Genomic DNA, 21,372 nt, shown 5'->3' on the forward strand with positions numbered 1-21,372 from the left:
AAGATGCAATAAGCCCGTAGACTCACTTCCCTCATACCAATAAAACATCAATAACCTCCAGAGCCTTTTATTCCGCTGAAATGCACTTTGCATTGGAAGCATAGAGCCGTCTGATGAGTTTTAGATATCCTGGTGTCTAATTATTGATTGTCTCTCCCCGTTTAGGCTGTACAGTAAAGCTGTGGGTCAATACGCCTCCTCGGCACAGTTACCTGACAGATTCACTGGCAGCAACAGCAGCAGCTGAATGAGAAATTAAAAATAATGAGAAGCTGCAGGGTAACCAGAGTTCCTGCTGCAGGGTTTGTTGAAAAAGAAAGAAGGGGGAAAAGAAAAGGAAATCAACAAAATGCAATAAAAAACGAAGTTTAAGCACTTTATTTACAAAATGTTGAACACAATAAAATATAACATTTCAATATCATTAGGGTTTCATAAATTTATGGATATCCAACTGAATGGAATAACAATGGAAGACAAATAAAAAATAGCAATGGACTACACAAAATGACATGCTGGTGTGTATAATATTTGATACTTCGATAGTCTACGTTTTGCTTAAGATTTGACACAAGAATAACCATGGACATATAGTGATGTTTATACACTATAAAATGTCCCATTTGTCCCAGATTTACAATTAGAAATGCTCTTTTTTATATACCAACAACACATTGCGAGTCATAGCATTTTCCAAACCCTGTTTTGCCCACACTTCCAAGTGCACTGATCTGTCCAATCTTACAACAAACTCCACACGTATAAATACTCGCATATAAACGATAAATAATGTGCAATACAAAAGTAATTAAATAATAAATAGGCTATATGCTAGTACAAAAGATTATGCAAATCAAAAGAAAAATACAAAACAATAAATAAATTGGGGTGTGCGCGGGGGGAAATGAGAGCCTAACAAACAGACGAAAAACTTCCCTAAAAATCCTTCTCGCTAAGGATGCGCTTCTATTTTTGTGATCTACAAGACTTACCTTCAAGTAATGGCATGAAATACTCAGTCAAAAAAAAAAAAAAAAACAATTGCGCATTGCACTTGAGAAAAAACAAGAACAAAAAAAGAACTACTGACAACCGGGCTATCTGCTTCTCCGCATCCCCAAATATTCAAGAGAAATGGACAAAGCTGTATTATTTAGAAAATAATTACACAATAGCATTAATAGTAATATCAATAATACTGTAATAATACACACGACTCGCTTGGAGTGTAGTTATTAGACTAGTGAGGTAATAAAAAAAGAGCGCAACATAATCTTGGCACACACACACGCAAACATACACGCGCACGCACACGCACACACGCGAAACCACATATTACAAATGCGTCAGTTTAGGCGCTTCCTGAATCCTTCCCTGAGACGCTTGGTGAGAGGTGAGGTCTGTGTATGTGGGATGGGGATCACAGGGTCCATGGTGGTGGTTTCCTGGGATCTGTGCGGCACAGCTGTAGTCCACACTGGTGGATGAGGGGTGGGGAAGATGGCCGAGGTTGAACATGGGGCCCGAGGCTGGCATGGAATCAACAAAATTCCCACCCACGTAAACGGGGCTGCTTTGCAAATTGGCGTTGGCAAAGCTGCCGTTGCTCTGCATGCCGTGGTGTTCGTACTCGGAGCCCGGGTATCTCTTCTGTTGTGGGATGCAGCCACCCAAGGGTGCCGTGTACGCGGCCAAGCCGTACATATTTTGCTGGGGTTTGGCAAAGGACGGGGGTGAGGGTGCGTCATAGCTGAGGCTGTTCACATTTTGGAGCTGGCCAGAGTATCCAATGTGATTTGGGCCACTCAGCGGCGGGCTTCTATCCGGGGAATGTCCCAGGGGGGAGTGCGCCAGCCCTTTAGACTTCTGGTCCTTTTTGTATTTCATCCTCCTGTTTTGAAACCAGATCTTTATTTGGCGCTCGGTGAGATTCAACAGATTTGCCATTTCCACCCTCCGAGGACGACAAAGATAGCGGTTAAAGTGAAACTCCTTCTCCAGCTCCACAAGTTGCGCGCTGGTGTAAGCAGTTCTGACCCGTTTGGACGCTGGTCCCGGTGGGCTTTTCTCATCACTCACTTCACCACCTGTGAAGGAATCACAGAATCATCTTAGGGTCTTTTGAACAATGTGAGGAATAATTTATAAATTCCATGCACATCAAGACCCCCCCCCCCCCCCCCCATCCCTCCCTACCCAAACACACCTCTACACGCTCACACAACATACACAGACACTACACATACACGTCACCATCATGATCACTACCTGCGGTGGCACAGTTGTTTGAGTTCTTCTGCTTTGAGTTCTGTCGGGTCTCCTTCATCCAGGGGAATATCTGCTTGGTGAGGGCTGGTGTGGCACTGCTGGAAGCACTGCTGGATGGGGATTTCTTCTTCTGAGATGCAGAGCTGTTGGAGCTAGGGGAAGATGCAGACAGTGGAGGAGCCTGCTGCTCTGAAATACTAGTCGCTTGGTTGTTGTTGTTATTTTGACTGCTGCTTTGTCGCATGCAGTCTCCGTTCAGGTCACTGTCTTTTAGGGCTGGTGGCCGGACTGCAGCTGTCTGAATGGGACAAACTGAGCCCTGGTAGTCGCTGTCTATGTTTGAAGTAGGATAGGACTGGTGTGCGGGCCCATAGTTGTAAGAGTCTGGTTTGGGGTAGGTGTAGCCTCCAAAAAGTCCAGAGTTGTCGTAGTATGTTGCTTTCTGCATTTTGTGGATTCAAAGCCAGTAAGCCAGTGAAGCTTTATCCAGTTGCATGAGTGTTGTTTATTTACGTGATTGGTGTTTCCCACCGCTGCTCCACTCTGTGACCTATAAAAAGAAACATCTCTCACTGTAACGCCACAGAATGTGTGAGATGCAGCGTTTGAAATCCACATTAAACCAAAAGGCACAGCTTGCTTGGCCCAGACTGAAGCTACTGTATAGAGCATTTGGTGCTTTCTAATTAAACAACTAGAGCAATTAAATTAGAAAAGCACCAAATGTCTTCAAACTGTCTATGACAATGCTTCATCTCCAGCTCGTTCGACTCGTTTCTTGGCACAAAACAGTTAAAGTTTAACTTGGACTAAAAGGACCCTCTGGGAGGCTCTGGGAGTCCCTTGCAAATAAGCTGAATCAGCATTTGACACACACGTACACACAATACCCTTTTCAGTAATCACAAGGCCTGACAAAGCCCCTAATGCATTCATTGTTCACGCGCGCACAGGCATTAGGATCGCATGTTGAAGAGCGCAAGAAGCACAACACTGAACTCCCGCACTGTTCATATAAAAATGTAGCCGTGTGAGAGGGTTAGAAAGAGAGAGCGAGAGACAGAGAGAGAGACAGAGAGAGAGGGAGAGAGAGAAAGGGAGGGATAGAGTGAGAGTGAGAGAGAGAGAAAGATGGGTTGGGTTGGGCTGGGTTAAATATGACATTTCACCAGCCTTTACGCACATCTCAAACATTATAATTTGGCTGCTTGGTCGGTTTTCTTCTTAAAGATTTATGTCTAATTATCTTGAATTATCTTTTTTAAACTTTTGGAGGATATTTTTGAAAACCAAAAAATTATTATTAATATTCTCATTATTTTACCAATATGATAAAAAGCATGACAACATTTAAAGTAAGCCGAAACAAAAATATCAAAGGGGCCCTCCTGTACTGTATGTTGGTGGCTTTACGAGGTGCAGCCTGCGCCGTGCATAACAATTGCACCTGTCAGTTTGGACCGCGGCAAAATTTATGACCGCAAATGTTATGGTTGTAAACGGCCTGAGAGAGGGGAATGAAAAGCAAAACACTCCTCAAGACTCACAGCCCCTCAGAAGTGTAAAACTAAGCGTAGGAGGAAGGCAAGGGAAAGAATTTCATAGTCGGCGACTTCTCCCATGAAGAGGCTCGGTTTATAAATGATGCCTCCATTCTGGCTTAGTGCGAGTCTCCAGCTAAACACAGAGGTGGAAAGCACGGAGCTGTTTTGCTGCTTTGAATAAGGCACGGGGATACTGGCGAGGTCTTGAAAAACTCTACTTTTTTTTCTTTTTAATTTTCTTATTGTGTGTGCTCTCACTGTTTAATTCCGGCAACGCTGCTAAAAAAGGAAATGGGACTTACTGAAATTGGACTCTGGCCTGCGTAAATAATTACACGTACAGGTTAAGACCATCCTTCATGTCTGTTTTCTTGATTTAAGCCTCCTGTGAAACACTGTGAGCGTAAATATGTAGCCTAATAACAAATCACCCTTTCACCTTGTTAGCAGTTGGCTGTGTTGTCCTCTCCCTTCATTAAAAAAACGTTACTCACCGAAATCTGCGCAGATCTGTTTTATACCCCTCAAGCATTCACCACTGCTTCCATCTCGACCTAAAAGACAAAAATAATAACACAAATAAATGTATTGTTATTAGTCTGAGCCCTGCGTTATTTTCGATGCATGTTGTGTTAAAAATGAGTGATACATTTTTAGTTGTAGTATTTTTTTTAAATTTAGATTTATGTGTAAACTCAAGCTAAACTAAACAGTTCTAGATAATTAATTGAAAAATATAGTAGCTTAATAGAACTGAGGCTTTAGTTCCATATTTTCCAGCGTTTTTATTGTATGTCTATTTTTATTTCACTTTTTTTTTTTTTTTTTACTTTTTTCTTCTTCTTTTGCTTTCATTTTCTTGAGACTGAAAAGTCTGACATGTGCACTTTTAGTACAAAAGAGTCAGGCCAAATATCTAGCACTCATAAGCGTTTTAGGTGACCTTAGGGTCATTCAGCAGTAAGTCATAGTTTAATGAACAACGAACAGTTTGCCTTAAAGAAGAGCCAAGTCTCGACTAAATTCACAGCAGCTTTTCAGCGCTAAGAGAAACAGGACAAGATGCTCGACCGACGGCAAGGAAACCAGAACTTCAAACCCAGAAATCTTCCAGATAATTATATTTGCAGTGAGTGTAAAAAAAAGAAACAAACAGCTCCTGTTTCATTGCATCTATCCGAGGAATTTAGCTTCATAGTATCACGATTCAACTGTAGGATTTTTTCATGAGGATTTTCTAAAAAGCCGGTCGATAGTCTGCACCTCGAGTGCTTTTGAGCACACTGAGCTACTAGTAGCAGACATGGTTCCCTTTTCACGCGGCTGTGTTTTTCGCCTACGCGTTGTTACGGTAAGTTTGGTCCACACAATGGGTCGGACTCAATCTGGAGTGTTATTATCTCACTTAGTCGTTTCTTCAGCTTAACCTTTGAAAATCTATTAATAAGAGGGAAGTTTGTATAACTGGAAATATATATATATTATTTTTTAAGCTAAGTTTATAATTTTACACAATGTATTCGCTGCTGTTTTGAAACAACGAAAACGAAAACAAAACACAAATTGCGTTTTGTTTGTTTTTTTGCAGAAAATTGTATAGTGCTTACAAATTCCCATTTTGTAGCAAAATGTCTGTATTTTTAGTTTAGCTTTTTTTTTTTTTTTTTTTTTTTTTTTTTAAATCCAGGAGACTGCGCGTAATTATGAGCAGCTCAGGCCTATAATACAAAAGCTGCAGTGCACAAACATTAAATCTTTATCCAAAGTAAAACAGTAAACTGAACGAAAATGGGTGGAAATTATCTCAAATTTGAGTTTATTGCCTTGTGTTCTTAGACCTGCTGCTCATCAGTCCAAAGAGAGAGAAAATATATTTGCATGGAACAAATTAGCCATTAAGGTATCCAAACATTAAAAAAAAAAACCGCATTTGCATTGTCCTTGTTCACTATTCAGACCTCCTATCCCTTAAAGCATCCACTATAAATTCACCTATAATATAACGTTGCAGGTTAACAAAGCCATACTATTGAACCCACATAAATCAACGGCAAACGCCAGCGAGTGAGGATAAGACAACAAATTAATGTGATTTACGATCCAAGAGTCAAAAAGAAAAGTTCCTCTCCCACTTTTTCCTCCGAGCAGGTTTTCATAAACGTGAAATCAGCTGAAAAGCGCAGGGTAGCTTTGGCTCGATCTGTCGATAATATTTGAACGCAATTTCTCGAGGAAAAAAAACTATAATAATGGTAATAATATGAATCTGCTTTTGAAGAGATAGCTTTGGGCTCCATACCCGCGCGTTTGCCGGTGAGAGCGACGTTAACGAGCATCGCCTCCATGAATGGAATGAATCATATATATTTCCTTGGATTATATTAACCCGTGGTTAAAGGTTGCTTTCTGCCATGCAATTTCTTACCTGTGAATCAATTCATCATAAAGCAGTTCCCTCTCAGTCTCAGTTCCTTTCCACGTTGTCTCAAGAATAAATCCTTCACCCTTTGTCTGTAGACAATGCTGTCCTAAACCTGATCTTGCTGTTTTTCAGACATTTCCATATACCAGTGGAGACAGTATTCCCGAAAGAATGGAAGGACTCGCATTCAACTACCAATAAAAAGCGAACAAGGTATCCTTATTCCTGAAAAAAATCACTGGCAATCAATCACCCAGTGAAATATACAGGAATTCAAAAACGGAGAGGCCTGTAAAGATTTGCAGCTAACATTGGGATTTTGGGGTGTTTCGGAAGCTTTATGATGACAAATAAAGGCGCTGCCTTAAGGTACAAGCATATTTGTTCACGTGATTGTTCCCTTCTTCAAGTAAGCCTTACCTCACCAATCCATTTTGATAAAGGGTGGCGTTTATTTCCTCATCTGAACTGTGTGAATGTGAAAATGTTCCTCTGCCTATTTCTTTTTATCTCCCCATGAGCTGCGAGCTTTGCAGCTCGCCTGCACTCCAGCGTTTAAACCCAAGCAGATATGCTTTTGTTTGGGTGCTCAACGTGCAAATCTAGACATCTTTAACCTCCCCCCCACAAAGGCACTGAAGTGCAATGCATGTGTGCAAAAAATGATCTGTGCATTTTATGTCACAGAAGATTTGAAATTTCCAACATTTATGAAGATTTCTTTTTCTTTGCCTCACTCCCCCTAAAGATAGAAACTAGCGGGGATTTCGCAATAAAACGAATAAAGAGGGCCTCACTCACCACATTTTGCATAATATTGAAACGTTTTAAAACGCGGTTCTGTGTAATTTACAAACAACTGCGCAATGATGTGGGAGTGCATTTTAAAAATTTATTTATGAAATAAATGACGTGTGTGTATTTTCTTGCAACTGGGAAAGGATTGTATTCAAGTAAACCACATTATCATCTCGTGTTTGTTGTGTCTGTCTTCCCACACAGCTGAAGCACAAAGAGGCACGGAGCCAGTGTCTTCTTGCATTGTTTTCGGTACTAACCCCACACTATGCCAAATAATGGCACGCTTTAATGCCAGAGAAAATATACCGAAAGGCCAGACTCTAAGATTTCGAACCACAGAGACGGTTCTCGGACCTGGTTGGTTCAGCGGTGGGTAATCTTTGCTAGAGAAGAAGAAGAAGAAGGGATGCCGGACTGGTAGCGTCTCAGCACATGTTCAGAGGGTAATAAAAGTGAAAGATTTACAGTTTTCGCCCGGCCCCCAACAGCCTCGCACCCTTTCAGGGATAACTGAGAATGATTTACAAGGAGGCAGAACTGTCAGCCTGGCCGAACTTCTAGGACTTCTAAGAAATCAAAATTAGATCATCCCCCCACTAACAATAAAAACAATAGAAAATGATTGTGCTCTAAAGCGAAAGGGAGAGATAAATAACTAGGAATTTGTCTTATGGTTAAAAATACAACACCAAAAATCGCGATTTCTGCTTCGCAAACAAGACAAGTTAATTTTAATGCTTTCTTTAAACATATTCAATTTACTTCAGATTAAAATAAACAAAAACAACTTCACATTAAATTAGCAAAAATCCGAATTAGACTCTGAATAAGGAGTCTATGGGCCCAAAAGAGGGAGCAGACTAAGCTGCATGTGTCCGAAAGAGCAGTTATTCAAAGCGAGCATCCATAAATCCTACTTGTCACTGCCATTTACTTTTTTCACATTAGTCCCATCAGTCCATTTCAAGACATTTGCAAACCGCAAAACTGAAAAATTATGCTACTGCTAATATATTTAATTTATTTATTTATTTTAAAAAAAGAAGAAGGCATGCGTACAGCGACTAGCCACAGCCTATACAATTGCGCTCAGAGCGCACACATCAAAGGGAGCAATTTATCAAATATCACGACATTTGATATCGTCATTTACCAGCTGGGGCAACATGAAAAATGTTGAAATATTTACCTACCCAAGCATCCATCGGTTCAGATGTGTTGCTAAAGTGCGGGACTACAGTTGCGCCAGGAATCGGATATTATTTTCTTGGGGGATCTCTTCAGTTTTCAAGTCTGATAGAGTCCTTGCGATTAATGACGACGCCGTGTTTCTAGGGGGACGTGCTGCATTAATTATTTAGACAATCACGTGGTCGAGAATAGAGAGCGGAGTGGTATAGTCTCTGGATTATATCTCTGAATGCAGACAGCGCACTTTAATATATCTTAGGGGGGTTGTCTGGCTCGGAGAGGCTTCTTGCGAAAACAGCTGGAAATCAAATATGGCCGGATGGAGAGCAACGACGTTGTATTCCTGCACTGGGTGCAGTGTCATTGAAAATGGCACTGCCTTTGGCTCCCATTTATTGCTGTTCAGACATGTAGGTCAGTGTGGCTACACACTGCACGTTGTAGTAGGCTGCTCTGACCTGATAACTGCCAAGGAAACTATGATATTGGCATTAGTTCAATTCATGCATTATATATCAGACGCTCAAAACACCCAGGTTTTATATTAAGTAGCTAAAAATAATAATAATAAAAAAGCAACCTTTGGTTAAGTTAGAGCTTGTAATGTATTTTAGGTAGGTTCTCCCCCCTCACCCCCCTTCTAGTCGCTTCTCCCCAGTCCCCCCCCCCACCCAGCCCCCCTCGCTCTCTCTCCCTCTCTCTCTCTCATCTTCTCCTCAGCATCTATATGGAGATCATTTTTGGCAGGATGGTGGATTGGTAGCATCACTTTGTCTCTGCTTCTCTTCACATCCGTGTGACAAACTTACATTTTATGTATACACAAACGTTTATGCGCGGTGCACGCACGTGCTCAGTGGGCATCAGCCCGTGGTCACTGGGGATGAAAAGTGTTTGGATGCAGGTTGTCTTTACAAATGCATACATATGGTCACTTTGTTTGTATCCGAGCTGATCCTGTAACGTGAAGGGGTCGAAGGTCGGTATTGCTGCGTCTCATCCTCAATAAAGTCTCAGCTTGTGGATCATGGGGGGTTGGGGGTTAATATTAACCATAAGCAGAATATAGGTATGCTTTAATAGCCTAAAGTTCTATACTGTGCTATTGGGTGTTTGTTCCTTCGTTCTAATACAGCTCTAACAAATGTGGCGTGAATTAGTCTTGGAGAAGGACCAACTCCTCTTAACAAGTTTTCCCTGTCAATTTGAGTCTTATGAGGGCACTAGAGATAATTTGTGCTTCCACTGCACCGTAAAGAACCGTCTAAATAACTTTTACGCATTGAATGTGGTTTTTATGGCACAAAAATAATAATAAATAAATTAAATAATCCCCACTAAGAGTTTTTTTTTTCCTAAGGGGAGGTTTTTGCGCAGTGCTTGCTCTCGCTTTGTTACGAACTCATGAGTAAAATGAAACGGCAAAGTAAAAAAAAAAAACCCTCTTCTATTTTATTTTATTTTCTAAATAATAAAAATACACTTGTGTGCTTAAATTTAGGACCTGCCAAGACAACAGGCTGCATTTGTGTATCCATTGGCCATTTGGTCCATTTGTAGATGTTTTGTAAAAGCGGCCTTTAGTTCCATATGGTTCCACACGCTTGTAACTCTTAGGTGAAAAAACACTTGGAGCAAAGCTGTCCTTTGCGTCTAGCGTAAACCAAATGGCACCAAATAACGCAAACAAAGAAAAGTTACTCTAAAATTTCAAGCTATCGGGGAAATAATAAATAACCCCGGGGTCGAAAAAATATATGTATTTCTTCTAAATCAAAATCTATCTTGAGTGCAGGAAATAAACATCCCAGAACACACACAGTCTCCCAAATACTTAAATGCATAATCAGTAGAAATCTTTATTTTTTTTTATTCAATATACTTCTCACATCTCAATGCACCGTACAAGGTAAAAAGCATGTACAAAAATAAAAACGAAAAGATTGCATATAGACATGAGGAGACAAACGCACAAATCAGAACCTTTTCGGGGGCTTCGCCTGGTATAAATACTGTTTAAACACGTGTAAAACGAGGAATTCAGTGGCTCTTACTTTGAATCAGCTTTAGCCTTTTTTCTTTTTCTTTTTTTTTTGAGGGTGGAACAGTCCTCCAAAGCAAAGCGAACAGCGCCTGGGAGAGAAATGCTGCCTGTCCGGCGGGTCAGGGGTGCTGGGGTCAGTCCTTGCGGCTGAAATGTGTCCCCTGGATGAACCTGCCACTGCTGCTTTGTCGACCTTCGGTTGAAATACCTTTTCAACTCTCTCGTCAAGAAGACTTCAGAAAGGAGACCTCCACATACTGGGAGAGCTTCTTGGCTTTTTGTCCGAGGACAAAGACGGTATAAAACGAGAAATATCTGTCTTGAAACATGACCTGAAAGAGCCCCATGGATAGCTTGGTTGTGAATGAAAAAAAAAAAAAATAGAAGATTCCCATGTTAACTAAGACTAAAACTTTGCATAAGGCCATGCTAATAACGCACAAGAGTTCAAACATATTTCGGAATAATAAAGGTTTAACGAATACTTTTAATTTAATTGTGTGCTATACGAAAAAATGTACACGTTTTTAAACAAATAAATAATGACGCAGAAATCGTCTGAAAAATAAAAAATAAAATACTGCTAAATCTCCAGGATTTGATTATTTCCGATTGGAAACATCTAGTATCAATTTGATGCCATGCAAGAACAAATGATCTTTCATAGGAGAGTTTTAAATGGCACAAGAGAGCCTCTGAAAATGTACACTGTTTACAAAGATGTCAGGAAAGATTTATAAGGGCACTCTGAATAGTATGCACACAGGAATGTCTTGTGTTTGGGAAATAACAATTTTAAAATTTCAAAGCTTTTTTTGTACAAAATAAGTTAAAACATACAAGTCACAAAAGATTCAGCGGGGATTTCTGAAAAAGGTTGAGGAGTGTTTGGCGTGCTCTATATGCAAATAATATTTCCTTCAAGTATACATTTATATATATATATATATATATATTGTGCGTTTAATGTGAATTTTTCAGTTGGCTAAAATAATTTCTGTGCTGAAAGCTGTAATAACTTTTGTGTATGTGCGTGTAATTTGAAATGATCTCACTGTTTTGTTTTTAAGCAAAGATATTTCATTGTTTAAATCAGCTGAATCCACGTGAGAAGAGCAGAGACACTTTGTTTAAATCCACTGAATCGGCCGAGGCTGCTTGATAAATGTCTCCTCAGAAGGGGCAACGTCGGAAAAAGAGGGAAGGAAAAGTTTATTTCGACGTTTTTTCTGTCTCTTTGAGGAAATTTGAACACAGAAGAGGCTCAGCTTGCAAACCTCTCGGTTTTAAAGACCGATTGATTTTCTCACTCAGACTCGAGGCAACAATGCTGGAGGGTCATGTTTGTTAAATTAAAAACAAAATGGCTAGAAACGACATCAGTCCATGCAAAAGTCAGATGTAACTTTTGTCTTTTTTTATATACAGTTAATCTCTAAGGACAGGACCACTTTCCTTTCTTATAATGCTGTGATATCAGTCAGGTTATCCTTCTGAATGCTCTGCAGATGGTTGGAGACTGGTGCAGATCTCCCCTTGGTGTTGGGTAGTTTGTGATCTTTCTTCCATTTCATCCGTCTGTTTTGAAACCAGATTTTAATCTGCCTTTCGGAGAGACAAAGAGTGTGGGCAATCTCAATCCGCCGCCGCCTGGTCAGATACCTGTTAAAATGAAACTCCTTTTCTAGCTCCAGAACCTGCTGCCGGGTGTAAGCTGTTCTGGACCGCTTGGGTTCAGATCCCGTGTAATCCGGGTTCACTGGGAGAAAGAACACAAAAGAAAAACAAAACGAAACAAACAAAAGTCACTAAATGTGGTCGATGCAGCATGCAGGTAGAACATGTGCAGGACAAGAAAATTAGTTTCTCTGTCAAAGTTCATACTTTAAGGAAATTTAAACGGAACTGTCATCAGGAAACAGTGGATTATTTTAGCTAAATTTAACCAGATTTGCTCTAGATTTCATCCCAATTTCCACCGGCTAGTCTGCGTGTTTGAGGAGCTTTTAGGAGCTCACCTAGCGGCCTATTTCCTGAGCTATAAAAATTTATGACTTGTGTAATTGGCGAGGCCTTTCAAAGACTCCTATAAATAGTATACTGACTGATTTCTGGATTATAGCCCTCAGTAGAGGAAGAAGAGGAAGAAGAAGAGGAAATCTTACCAGTAGTTACGTGAACTTTCTTCATCCAGGGGTAAACTACTGCTGGCTGCTTGGCTTGTATCCCATTTTGGCTCTTTGTGTTTTGCTGCTGTCCACAAGTCCGGGGTCCGGCCACTTGGACCGGAGTCCCCTGCTCAGTCTGTTCGCTAAAATGGCTCGGGTGGCTGGCTCTCTCGTGCCCATGACCCCGTGGTTGCACTGTGGAGTCCTGCACAGTGTTGCAGCTGAAGGGTTGCTCCGTGTAGTTTGACCGTGGGTAGATCCCTGGATGCTGAAAGTCTGTGTCCTGCGATGGACTGTAGTAGTCGGAGCCCTGCTCAGGTATATAGTTATTCTGTGAATATTCCTCGCAGGGAGGAAATTTGGGATCCACATACTTAGAGTTCACCATATACGAACTCATGGCCATTAATTTCTGAAGGTAGAAAATACTAATTTTTCTCGAGTTGTCTTTTTTCCTCCCTCCATAAAGCCCTCCTACTTGGTGTCAACTGAATAAAGTTAGCGAACCATGTGACCAGATCGGCCAATAGAGGTGATGCGGGTCCAAACACTGGTAAACATACAACTAAATGCATTTTTATCTGAGTTAAGATACACAGAAATTAGAACCTGATGGAAAAAACGCAAATATTATCTTGAAACATCGGCGTACGTGTTTGGAAGACAGAAAATGAGGATTTCAAAATGAATAAATAGAAAAATTGGGGGAAAATATGCACAATATTGAACTTACGAAACGTATTAAAAAGAAAACAGAATATTAAAAATGGGGATTGTCTTCTGTGCATGGTGATGTTTCATCAAAGCTGATTCCTGGTTTCTAAAGTCTAACTTAAAAGCATGGTGTTCAACAGAGAAACCAACAAAAGATACAAAAAGCCCCTTGGCATAAAGACAGCGAATAATGAGTGAGGACAATTGATGGACACTGTCTTTGTCAAGAAGGGGTCATCCAAAAGTTACACGAATCTCATCACTTCATCTGCTCCCATCCCTTTGAAAAAAAAATCTGTCTCAGGAGCCTATTGGACAGCAGCAGCAGTCTCTGGGAATCAATAATGTAGAGACAGAAACTGCCCACAAGAGAAAAAAGAGCTACAGCTGGAGTGTCTGTGGCTTGGTTTCATTTAGTAAATTCATTTGGTATTTCATGCAAAGCACAGCGAGCCAAACAGGAATAGAGACACCTTCCAATGTTTATTTCCACGTGCAACATTTCATATTAGATTTCCTTTAAGCCTACAGAGTTACAGCACGACCTCTTATGAGGAATGTGGTGTTGTCAGATTTACTCTCACTCATAAACCAACACTGTTAATGTAACAACTGGAAGCACATTAGGCTTCAAATGCCTGATAACGATGGCAGTAAAGTCAATAAATCGAAGTTTTTTCATCGACCATATACTCCCCTAGAATCGAATCTGTGAATCTGGTTTCATCACACAAATTCGGTTCTACAGGGTATATATAGACGACGGGAAGCGATGCTGCCTAATTTTACCCCCTAAACCACATCACGTTTTCTTTGTGCAGCACTCTAGACTAATAAAATTAACAGAGTGGCTCACAATCAGAATAAACCAAAACCATCAAAGAAGCTGAGGTTACATAAGAAAATAAGAGGCAAGAATTAAAAACCCAGGGATAAACACATACTTTTATAAGCTATAATCACTCCGGAGTGCCCTATTTTCTTTGTTTTAGCCACGGCATTTCCTTTTTAATTTATTCCCCTTTTCTACAGTATAAAGTAGGCTTTTTTCGTAGTCTTTTTTGTTGCTTATTTGAAGGAAATCTCGTCAATAGGACACACGAAACCCTCGAAGCCTTGTCAGTTGCTGGTTGACAAGGCTTCCAAAAAAGTAGAAGAAGAAAGACATAAAGAAAAGGAAAAGCAAAAATATTAGGCTACAGGCTACCTCTGCCCTGGGTGCTCCTGTCAATCGTAAGAAAATGACAAGCGTAAAGTAAATGAAAAAACAGCTACCAACTGAGGTCAGCCCAGCTTTCAACGCAGAAGATCTTCTTCTCTTCATCAGGCTACAGCCCAAGTTCACAGCAAGACAATACACTTCTTCAAACACCATAAATCCATAAATGACCTTAAACCTTTTAAAACTGTCAGCTCAGATTTAAAGTTAAGCCTCCGTCAAGCAATCGAGCAACGGTATAACCCCCTGAGCACTTGCCAGGTTATACAGGGGTTTCCTACCTCCGCTGTCCAAAAGATGCTACGGACTGGAGGCCATCGAGGTCAACTCAAATCATTTACAAACTTATCAAAAAGTTCAATTATTTTTACTGCTGCTGACAGCTCAAAGGGTGCAAAAGTTTACCAAGTCGTCAGACCTTAACTAACTGCCATGGAGACCACCTCAAGCCCTACACCGAGCTTCCTCTACAAATTAAATTAGTTAAAGCTGGGCGTGATCAAGACAGATTGGCCAAAACTGAGAGAAACTGAGAGGGTCTAGCAAAAATAATACACTTTTTTTTTTCAAGGACGCTAAATCACCATGCGAGTGAGCTAATTTCATATCAGTGCGTCTATATGGAGAAAAATAACGCTGATGGCGAGAAAATATAGCAAACTCTAAAAATGTTGAGTCAGTATTTAAGCAACGAGACAGTAATTTGAATTTATGACATGTTTCCTTCTTGTCCAAAATGTGACACAATAATTGCATCTCAGCTCTGAAAGGGCTTAAACAGCAACTGTGCCTCACACACAGAACACGTTTTCTTCTTTAATAAGAAAAATTAAACGGATAAAGAAACAAATTCGTGGCTAATTATTTGACAGGTGATGTAAACGGTTTAGTGTAATATAATAGGGAATATTATTGGCTTGCACCAACCTTGTAAAAGAGGCCTTTAATAAATAAGAATCAAACATAAAACAGTAAAATGTAAAATCAGTGTGACGCTTTGTGCTGGAGCTCCTTTAACGAATATGTAGGCCTGCGTGTAGTATGCATGTGCACATATATATGCTGTGATCTGAGCTGGAAAACTTCCGCTAAAATACGAACAAAAACTCAAAATATTCGTTATGGCCTCAATTAAATGATGAGTGCATTATTTATTTATTTACTCATTTATTATAAATCGTCCTTGCACTTCACGTTTCAGTATTTATTAGACAGCCTGACCTGCCTTTCACCTGACCCTGCCGGTCCTTGTGACGGGTCAAAGCCGAGTTCCCCAACAAAAGAATGATAAAGTCAGCGTTTCCTGGCAGCTCGTGTTAAACCAATGGCCAACTAGTCTCCAGCTCGACTATTTCTTCATTACATTCACAGATATTTGTTTTCGATTTTGTAAACCATCAGCTGTGGATTTGAAAGCTGCAGAAAACACCAGGCCTGCTTATTTTTCACACAACTTAATAAAGGGATTTTTTTGTCTGATAGTAATACAAAATAAACGCTAAATTCCATTTGAAGCTTGGATCAAACATGCAACCATTGCAAGACTAGATTTCTAACAAAGGGTGACAAAATTAATAATTTAAAGGCCTGCAGTTAGAAACGCGCCAGGCCTGGGGTGAATTAAGAAAAAAGAAAATCCACACCATGTAAAGACTTAAAACTGATTTTCTTGCGAAATCAGTGCTGTTTAAAAAAAACCAAAACATTTCTGTGTGATTGAAACCCAAAGAGAAGATGACGTTATCTAGCAAACGAATTGTGGGTGAAGAAATGTGCAGCTTAACAGTTGGACACAGCAGGAAATTAATGCAATTTAAAATAAAATTCCTTTGATTAAAATCTCAAGTTAACTGCACAAGATCACCATACAGCTTTAAAAAGACCAAACAAAGAAGCAGAACCAAAAGAGGAATAAGAAGAATATGGTGTGGAGCAAATCAGACCAATAACACTTTTAAAAAAAGAGTGAAGGTTAGATCCATAAAAGCTTTTCAAAACAAATCAAACAAGTACTAAACTTGAACACAACTTCAACAGAAGAGCACACTGTCTAAAAGTTACCGAGCATGCACTGCAGCTTTACAGGCAGGAAACAGTTTAGCCTGAGCATTACGCATGTGACATCACACGCCCATACCACGAGCATAATGATAAAACGCAGCTTACCGCGGAAACCGCAACAGATGACACGCAGTCCAACAAACGCATCCATGCTGAAGGGGAAAAGTCAGTCCGGTAGAGTTCCATGTCAATTGAGGCTCTATTCCATCTGGACTGTCTTACTAATACACAATGAGAATTATATTTTGGCTTGTCAAGTCCCAGGCCATAAAACAAAGTTTAATGGCATCACGTGTTTCCTCACAGCCATTCACAACAGGGCGCAGGCCCATAAATAACCCCGAAAGTTGCACTTACTCAATAATAGCGATTGCACTGATGTGCACTGAGGAAAAGTCGTGGAAATGAGGAAGCAGGGAAGCGGAAGGGATTTTGTAACAGTCACAACAGAAAGTGGTACAAGAGCGAGCCGTGACAGAATAGCATGTTTTATTCCCACCGTGAAAACTGGGGAGAAAAATATGTGCGAGCTTTAAACTTCCATGAACAAACACCAAAGTATCCTGGTCATCTTAAATATTCATTTTAATCATTTTAATATTGAGGTGTGATGGAATCAAAACTACTGAAATCGAGAATTTCAATATTTAAATCTCCTGAAATCTGACGCCTTTTGACCTCTAAAGTGTTAACAAATGAACCACTACGCGTCACTGATTGGTGCCCGAATACATTTTTTTTTCTGTCCAGTGAACCTGTCACAATAGGACTGATGTCATTCATTCTTCTGGGCCAATCCCAGAGTGCAATGCCTTTTGGTCCTCCTCCTCCCCCTGCTCTGACCTAACCGGAGAGAGCAGACCATGTTGAGGTTTGGGTGGCTGCCACAGTGCGGCAGGTATAATAAATGTGAGGGCAGCAGATCAGAGGCTTTGAATTTTCTTACATGTATGTCTTCATAAAAGCTTTTCTTTCCTTGCAGATTCAAATTCTTCCTACACATAACCCCTGCTTCTAGTTTTCATGTTTCCTCGAACTGTTTTGAACTTGTAAATAAAGTCGTTTTAATTGAATCATCCTGTTTATCACGAGGACACAGTTTACGATTATTGAATGACTGTTTGCTGGGGAAAGATGACAGACATGAATATTTGGAGGATTTCCAAACCAGCACAAAATGCACCATTGTATAATCTTAATGGCTGATCTCATTTGATAGCAGCCTTTAACGTATCTAGTGCCCATGCGCGCCACATGGGTGACTTTTCTGGCACCAAAACAACTTTTAGAAAGAAAACGAACTGGATCACGTGATTCCCGCCTCATCTACTTACAGCACCAAAGAGCATGCTAGTAAAAGGATTGCTAAATGGGACCAGAGAATCTGACTGTTGGGCAACAGCGCCTTCTGCTGGCATGATAAAGGCCTCTCCACAGTTCCACTGTAATAAATACAAAAAATAAATAAATATATAAAACATACACAAACCAGTTATTTCACCCAATCCTGTGTTGCATCAAACTGTTGATGAAGTTTTGAATGAGGGGAGAGGAGATTTACTGTTGGTATGCAGACCACTGATTTCAAAATTTGCTCAATTACTCCTCTAAATGATTCCCTCCAAAGCAAGTAGCCTAATGCAAGCTAATTCAAAACTAGGTTTAGTCAAGCTCTTTAAACACATTATATGAATTCAGAATAATTACCATAGCATATTTATATCTAAATATTTTCCTCTATTTGTAGAGTGAACATTTAAAAAAGACTATAATGGGAATATCTGTAGTAATAAACTGCAAAGTAGATGTTGAAATTGAAAATGCTGATGTTGTGGTGATGATTCATACTTAACATTGTTAATGAAAGCATCATTTATCTAAGTGGCAACAAAAAAACAATTAAAACTATTAAATAGAAGGCAAATGACAGCACATTTAGGTTCACATGGCTTGGCTTGAGCAAAAAAAAAATTAAAAAAAGAAATCTCACAAAATATATTATATGATTATATAAGTCTGTTGCTAAAGGGTCTAGACAGTCTGGATGTCTGAGAGGAGCTGAGTAGGAGTGAAGGGAGGAAATCCATTTATGGAAACTAATAAAAATATTAGTGCAGGGCCTGCGGTCACACATATACTAAATAATTACGTGCATTACAAAAAACGCTTAAAACGTGTGATCTTTTTTTTTTTTTTGCACTGTCAAAATGTAAAAGATCATGACTGAGTCCTATGTAATTCTCTCAGGCTTCTGCTTGTGCCTGTCTTTCAGGGTCCATTTTGCCGCATTGCAGTAAGGCTGTAAATACTTTCGCAGCTGCCTGTCAGGCAACAGTGAAATACTGTCTTTGTTCATTTGGCCTCATCTCCAGGCAGCTGAAAACAAGTAGGAAAACTGAACTTTTGCTGCCAGGCTTTGTATACGTTCCATAAAGCAAATTAACTGAACTTTGTCTCGAGTATAATCCCTCATTTATTAGCATATAAAGCGAAACAGTGTGATGGAATATGGTGGCCTGAATACGCCAATACAGATTTTCTAGCAGGTTGAGAGATGAGGGATAATATAGCTACAATTATTCGTAGAGGCTGATGGAATTGGGATCTGTCTACAACCAATAACTTAACGCTGAAAGCAAAATAAGGAATGACCGGTTAAAGACAAAGCTCTCTTGCAGTGCACAGTGGAAAAAAAAACTTCTCTGCATCAAAAACACAGCTCACACATCACCATCTGTGACCTCAGAAACAACTTCTATTTGTGCATCTAAGGCTTTAAAAAGGCATCAATAAACACGATGAAACGACTTGAAATCCATATGATATCTTCTTAAATATTTCTCTGTGGTTGTTGCATTATAAAAGGCAACTTGCCGGCTAAACGGACGTTTGTTAATCATTATAATATAATGGCCAGACTTCTGTTACTGAACATGTCTAAAAACAAAAACAATTAATCCCAACACACCCAGCAACATGTGACTTCACCAAATTACCTGAGTGCCATTACCTTGCAGCTCATTTACATGACCAATGAAACAGGAAGCTGTCAAACTTTACATGCTCTCACACATGCCCAACTAATAAACGCCATTATCGCACAAGAAATCTTACCTATGGTGGTGAGGTACTCCATGCTTGCTCTTTGAAGTTTGCTCAGGCAGTGCATTTTGCGTGAAAGAGCCAGCACAGCTCTGTGAATGAAGAAGGTGGGATGTGGATAAAGTTGAAACGCTTCTCTTGTCATCCAGTAAAAGAAAAAAATAATTAATTAAACAAACGACGCAGCGCCGGGAAAATATGCGCTGATCAGACAATTATGAAACGAATGGCAGGCGATTTTTAAGAGAGCAGACCGTAGTGTATCGGTTTAACACCATAGACAACGTGATACAGAATGCAGTGGGGGGAAATCGCCAGGGAAATCAGGAAAAGGGCCATGAAGACGTTTGCCTCTCGCACATGACCAGTGGCATCCAATGACAGGCGATGGAGGCACATAAAAAGGTCTATTACCAAGTTGTAAATTGTCCCCTCACAAAAAGGAATTTGGACTGCAGCAATTCTCTCCATCTTGGCGCATAATAGCAGAAGCCCCACCAGGTCCCCCAAGCAAGAGCTTTTCCCCCTGTTGTTTTTTTTTCTGTCGTCGTTTGCATCACTCAAAAATCTAAAACTTCATGCAAAGTGTACAGAACAACTAAGAAACGAGTCTGATTAAGTATATGAGATTAATCTTTTTTATTATTATTAAATATTTGGCAAAATCAAACTGATCCGAGGTTTGGATATTACAGTGTTAAAATGCATAATCTGCCATAGATCACGTTGATGTTTAACGTTTTGCAGAAACTGGAGATTTTACGAAACAAAATCTTTTGAGAAACCAAATATTTCTTGTATAAAATACAGAACAACTTTGTGCCTTTATTTTATTTTATTTCTCATCTGTGAGTTCACGGCCTGTGCAGCAGATGCTAGGAAAACGCCACACAATAAAACCAGCAAGTATAATTTACACCTTTTTTCCCTCATTAAAAGTCTAATGCTTTGTCGCCGGCCTTTTCCCGTGGATGTTCAGTCATTGTCCTGGAGGACAGATTTTCAACGGATGCGGGACTTTTGTGTTTCCAAATGATATTGCATATCAACGGCTTTTTCCCACCCTCTTACAGGCCAGCTGTTGTTTATTATTAGAGACAGAGATACACTATGGTGTGAAAGTTTTTTCGTGTAATTGAAACTCGACACTTAAAGACCTAAATACTGCAACTGCATGCAGTCTCTGCACATGTGTCTACGACTGCACCAAAGAGGAATTTCATGTATTTCACTCTCGTTCATCTGGTGGCACGCCAGAGAAAGCATCGTGCGATTTATAGTTAGGCTAGCCCGAGCAATGGCTCTGGTTTCCTGTCTTATAGCTCCCTTTCCTTTCTCTCTCCCCGCGTGTGTCCCTGTGAAAGAGGGAGAAAGATGCAAGACCTCAGGATTTGTTAAATCACATTGCATTGCGACTATGACGTTACTGTAATGTAGACTATACTTGAAGGCCTTTCTTTTGGAGGGAAATAGACTGATGCATTTTTACTGTACTTTTAACCTATCTATCTATCTATCTATCTATCTATCTATCTATCTATCTATCTATGCAGGCACACACACACACACACACACACACACACACACACACACAGACAGACAGACAGACAGACACACATACACACACACATATGGGGCATATCAATGTCATTTTTTCACTGTATGTCGGCGCCTCTTTGTTTGCGCCCAACATATATCTTGTTGCACGACTTTAAGCGTTTCGGCATGCCACATAATATACATTTATATAAATGAATCAATCACATATCAGTTATTCTGCAAACGACAATTAGGGCTTTGCAAAGTTTAAAAATCGTTTTCTTCTTCTTCTTTTTCTC

General features: G+C 40.0%; 2 protein-coding genes across 5 annotated transcripts; both read right to left on the bottom strand.

The window, feature by feature from the left end:
• Positions 1-378: 378 nt before the first annotated feature.
• hoxd3a (homeobox D3a) lies at positions 379-19,795 on the bottom strand. 4 transcript variants are annotated; one of them, XM_086267034.1, is made up of 4 exons: positions 19,547-19,795; positions 4,307-4,366; positions 2,269-2,818; positions 379-2,087 (listed from the first exon to the last, which is right to left on the bottom strand). In XM_086267034.1, exons 3-4 carry the CDS (start codon positions 2,714-2,716, stop codon positions 1,336-1,338), a joined length of 1,200 nt encoding a protein of 399 aa, XP_086123160.1. In that variant the 5' UTR covers positions 2,717-2,818; positions 4,307-4,366; positions 19,547-19,795; the 3' UTR covers positions 379-1,335. The 4 variants fall into 4 exon arrangements, with proteins under 4 accessions (XP_086123160.1, XP_086123158.1, XP_086123161.1 ...); XM_086267032.1 differs by lacking the exon at positions 19,547-19,795 and adding an exon at positions 8,229-8,608; XM_086267035.1 differs by lacking the exon at positions 19,547-19,795 and adding an exon at positions 6,238-7,593.
• On the bottom strand, positions 9,976-13,790 carry hoxd4a (homeobox D4a). Its single transcript, XM_086265960.1, has 2 exons — positions 12,436-13,790; positions 9,976-12,029 (listed from the first exon to the last, which is right to left on the bottom strand). Exons 1-2 carry the CDS (start codon positions 12,842-12,844, stop codon positions 11,731-11,733), a joined length of 708 nt encoding a protein of 235 aa, XP_086122086.1. The 5' UTR covers positions 12,845-13,790; the 3' UTR covers positions 9,976-11,730.
• Positions 19,796-21,372: the final 1,577 nt, after the last annotated feature.

Source organism: Aulonocara sp. 'chitande type north' Nkhata Bay, linkage group LG16 (genome assembly GCF_057382095.1).
Source record: "Aulonocara sp. 'chitande type north' Nkhata Bay isolate Kocher_YH1m ecotype deep benthic linkage group LG16, A_spYH_male_GT1.1, whole genome shotgun sequence".
Lineage (NCBI taxonomy): Eukaryota > Metazoa > Chordata > Actinopteri > Cichliformes > Cichlidae > Aulonocara > Aulonocara sp. 'chitande type north' Nkhata Bay.

Coding starts and splice junctions, on each gene's coding strand:
- hoxd3a (XM_086267034.1), bottom strand. CDS start 2,716: ATGCAGAAAGCAACATACTACGACAACTCTGGACTTTTTGGAGGCTAC. Junction 2,088..2,268: donor AAACAACTGTGCCACCGCAG/GTAGTGATCATG, acceptor ATTCCTTCACAG/GTGGTGAAGTGAGTGATGAG.
- hoxd4a (XM_086265960.1), bottom strand. CDS start 12,844: ATGGCCATGAGTTCGTATATGGTGAACTCTAAGTATGTGGATCCCAAA. Junction 12,030..12,435: donor GAAAGTTCACGTAACTACTG/GTAAGATTTCCT, acceptor TCTTTCTCCCAG/TGAACCCGGATTACACGGGA.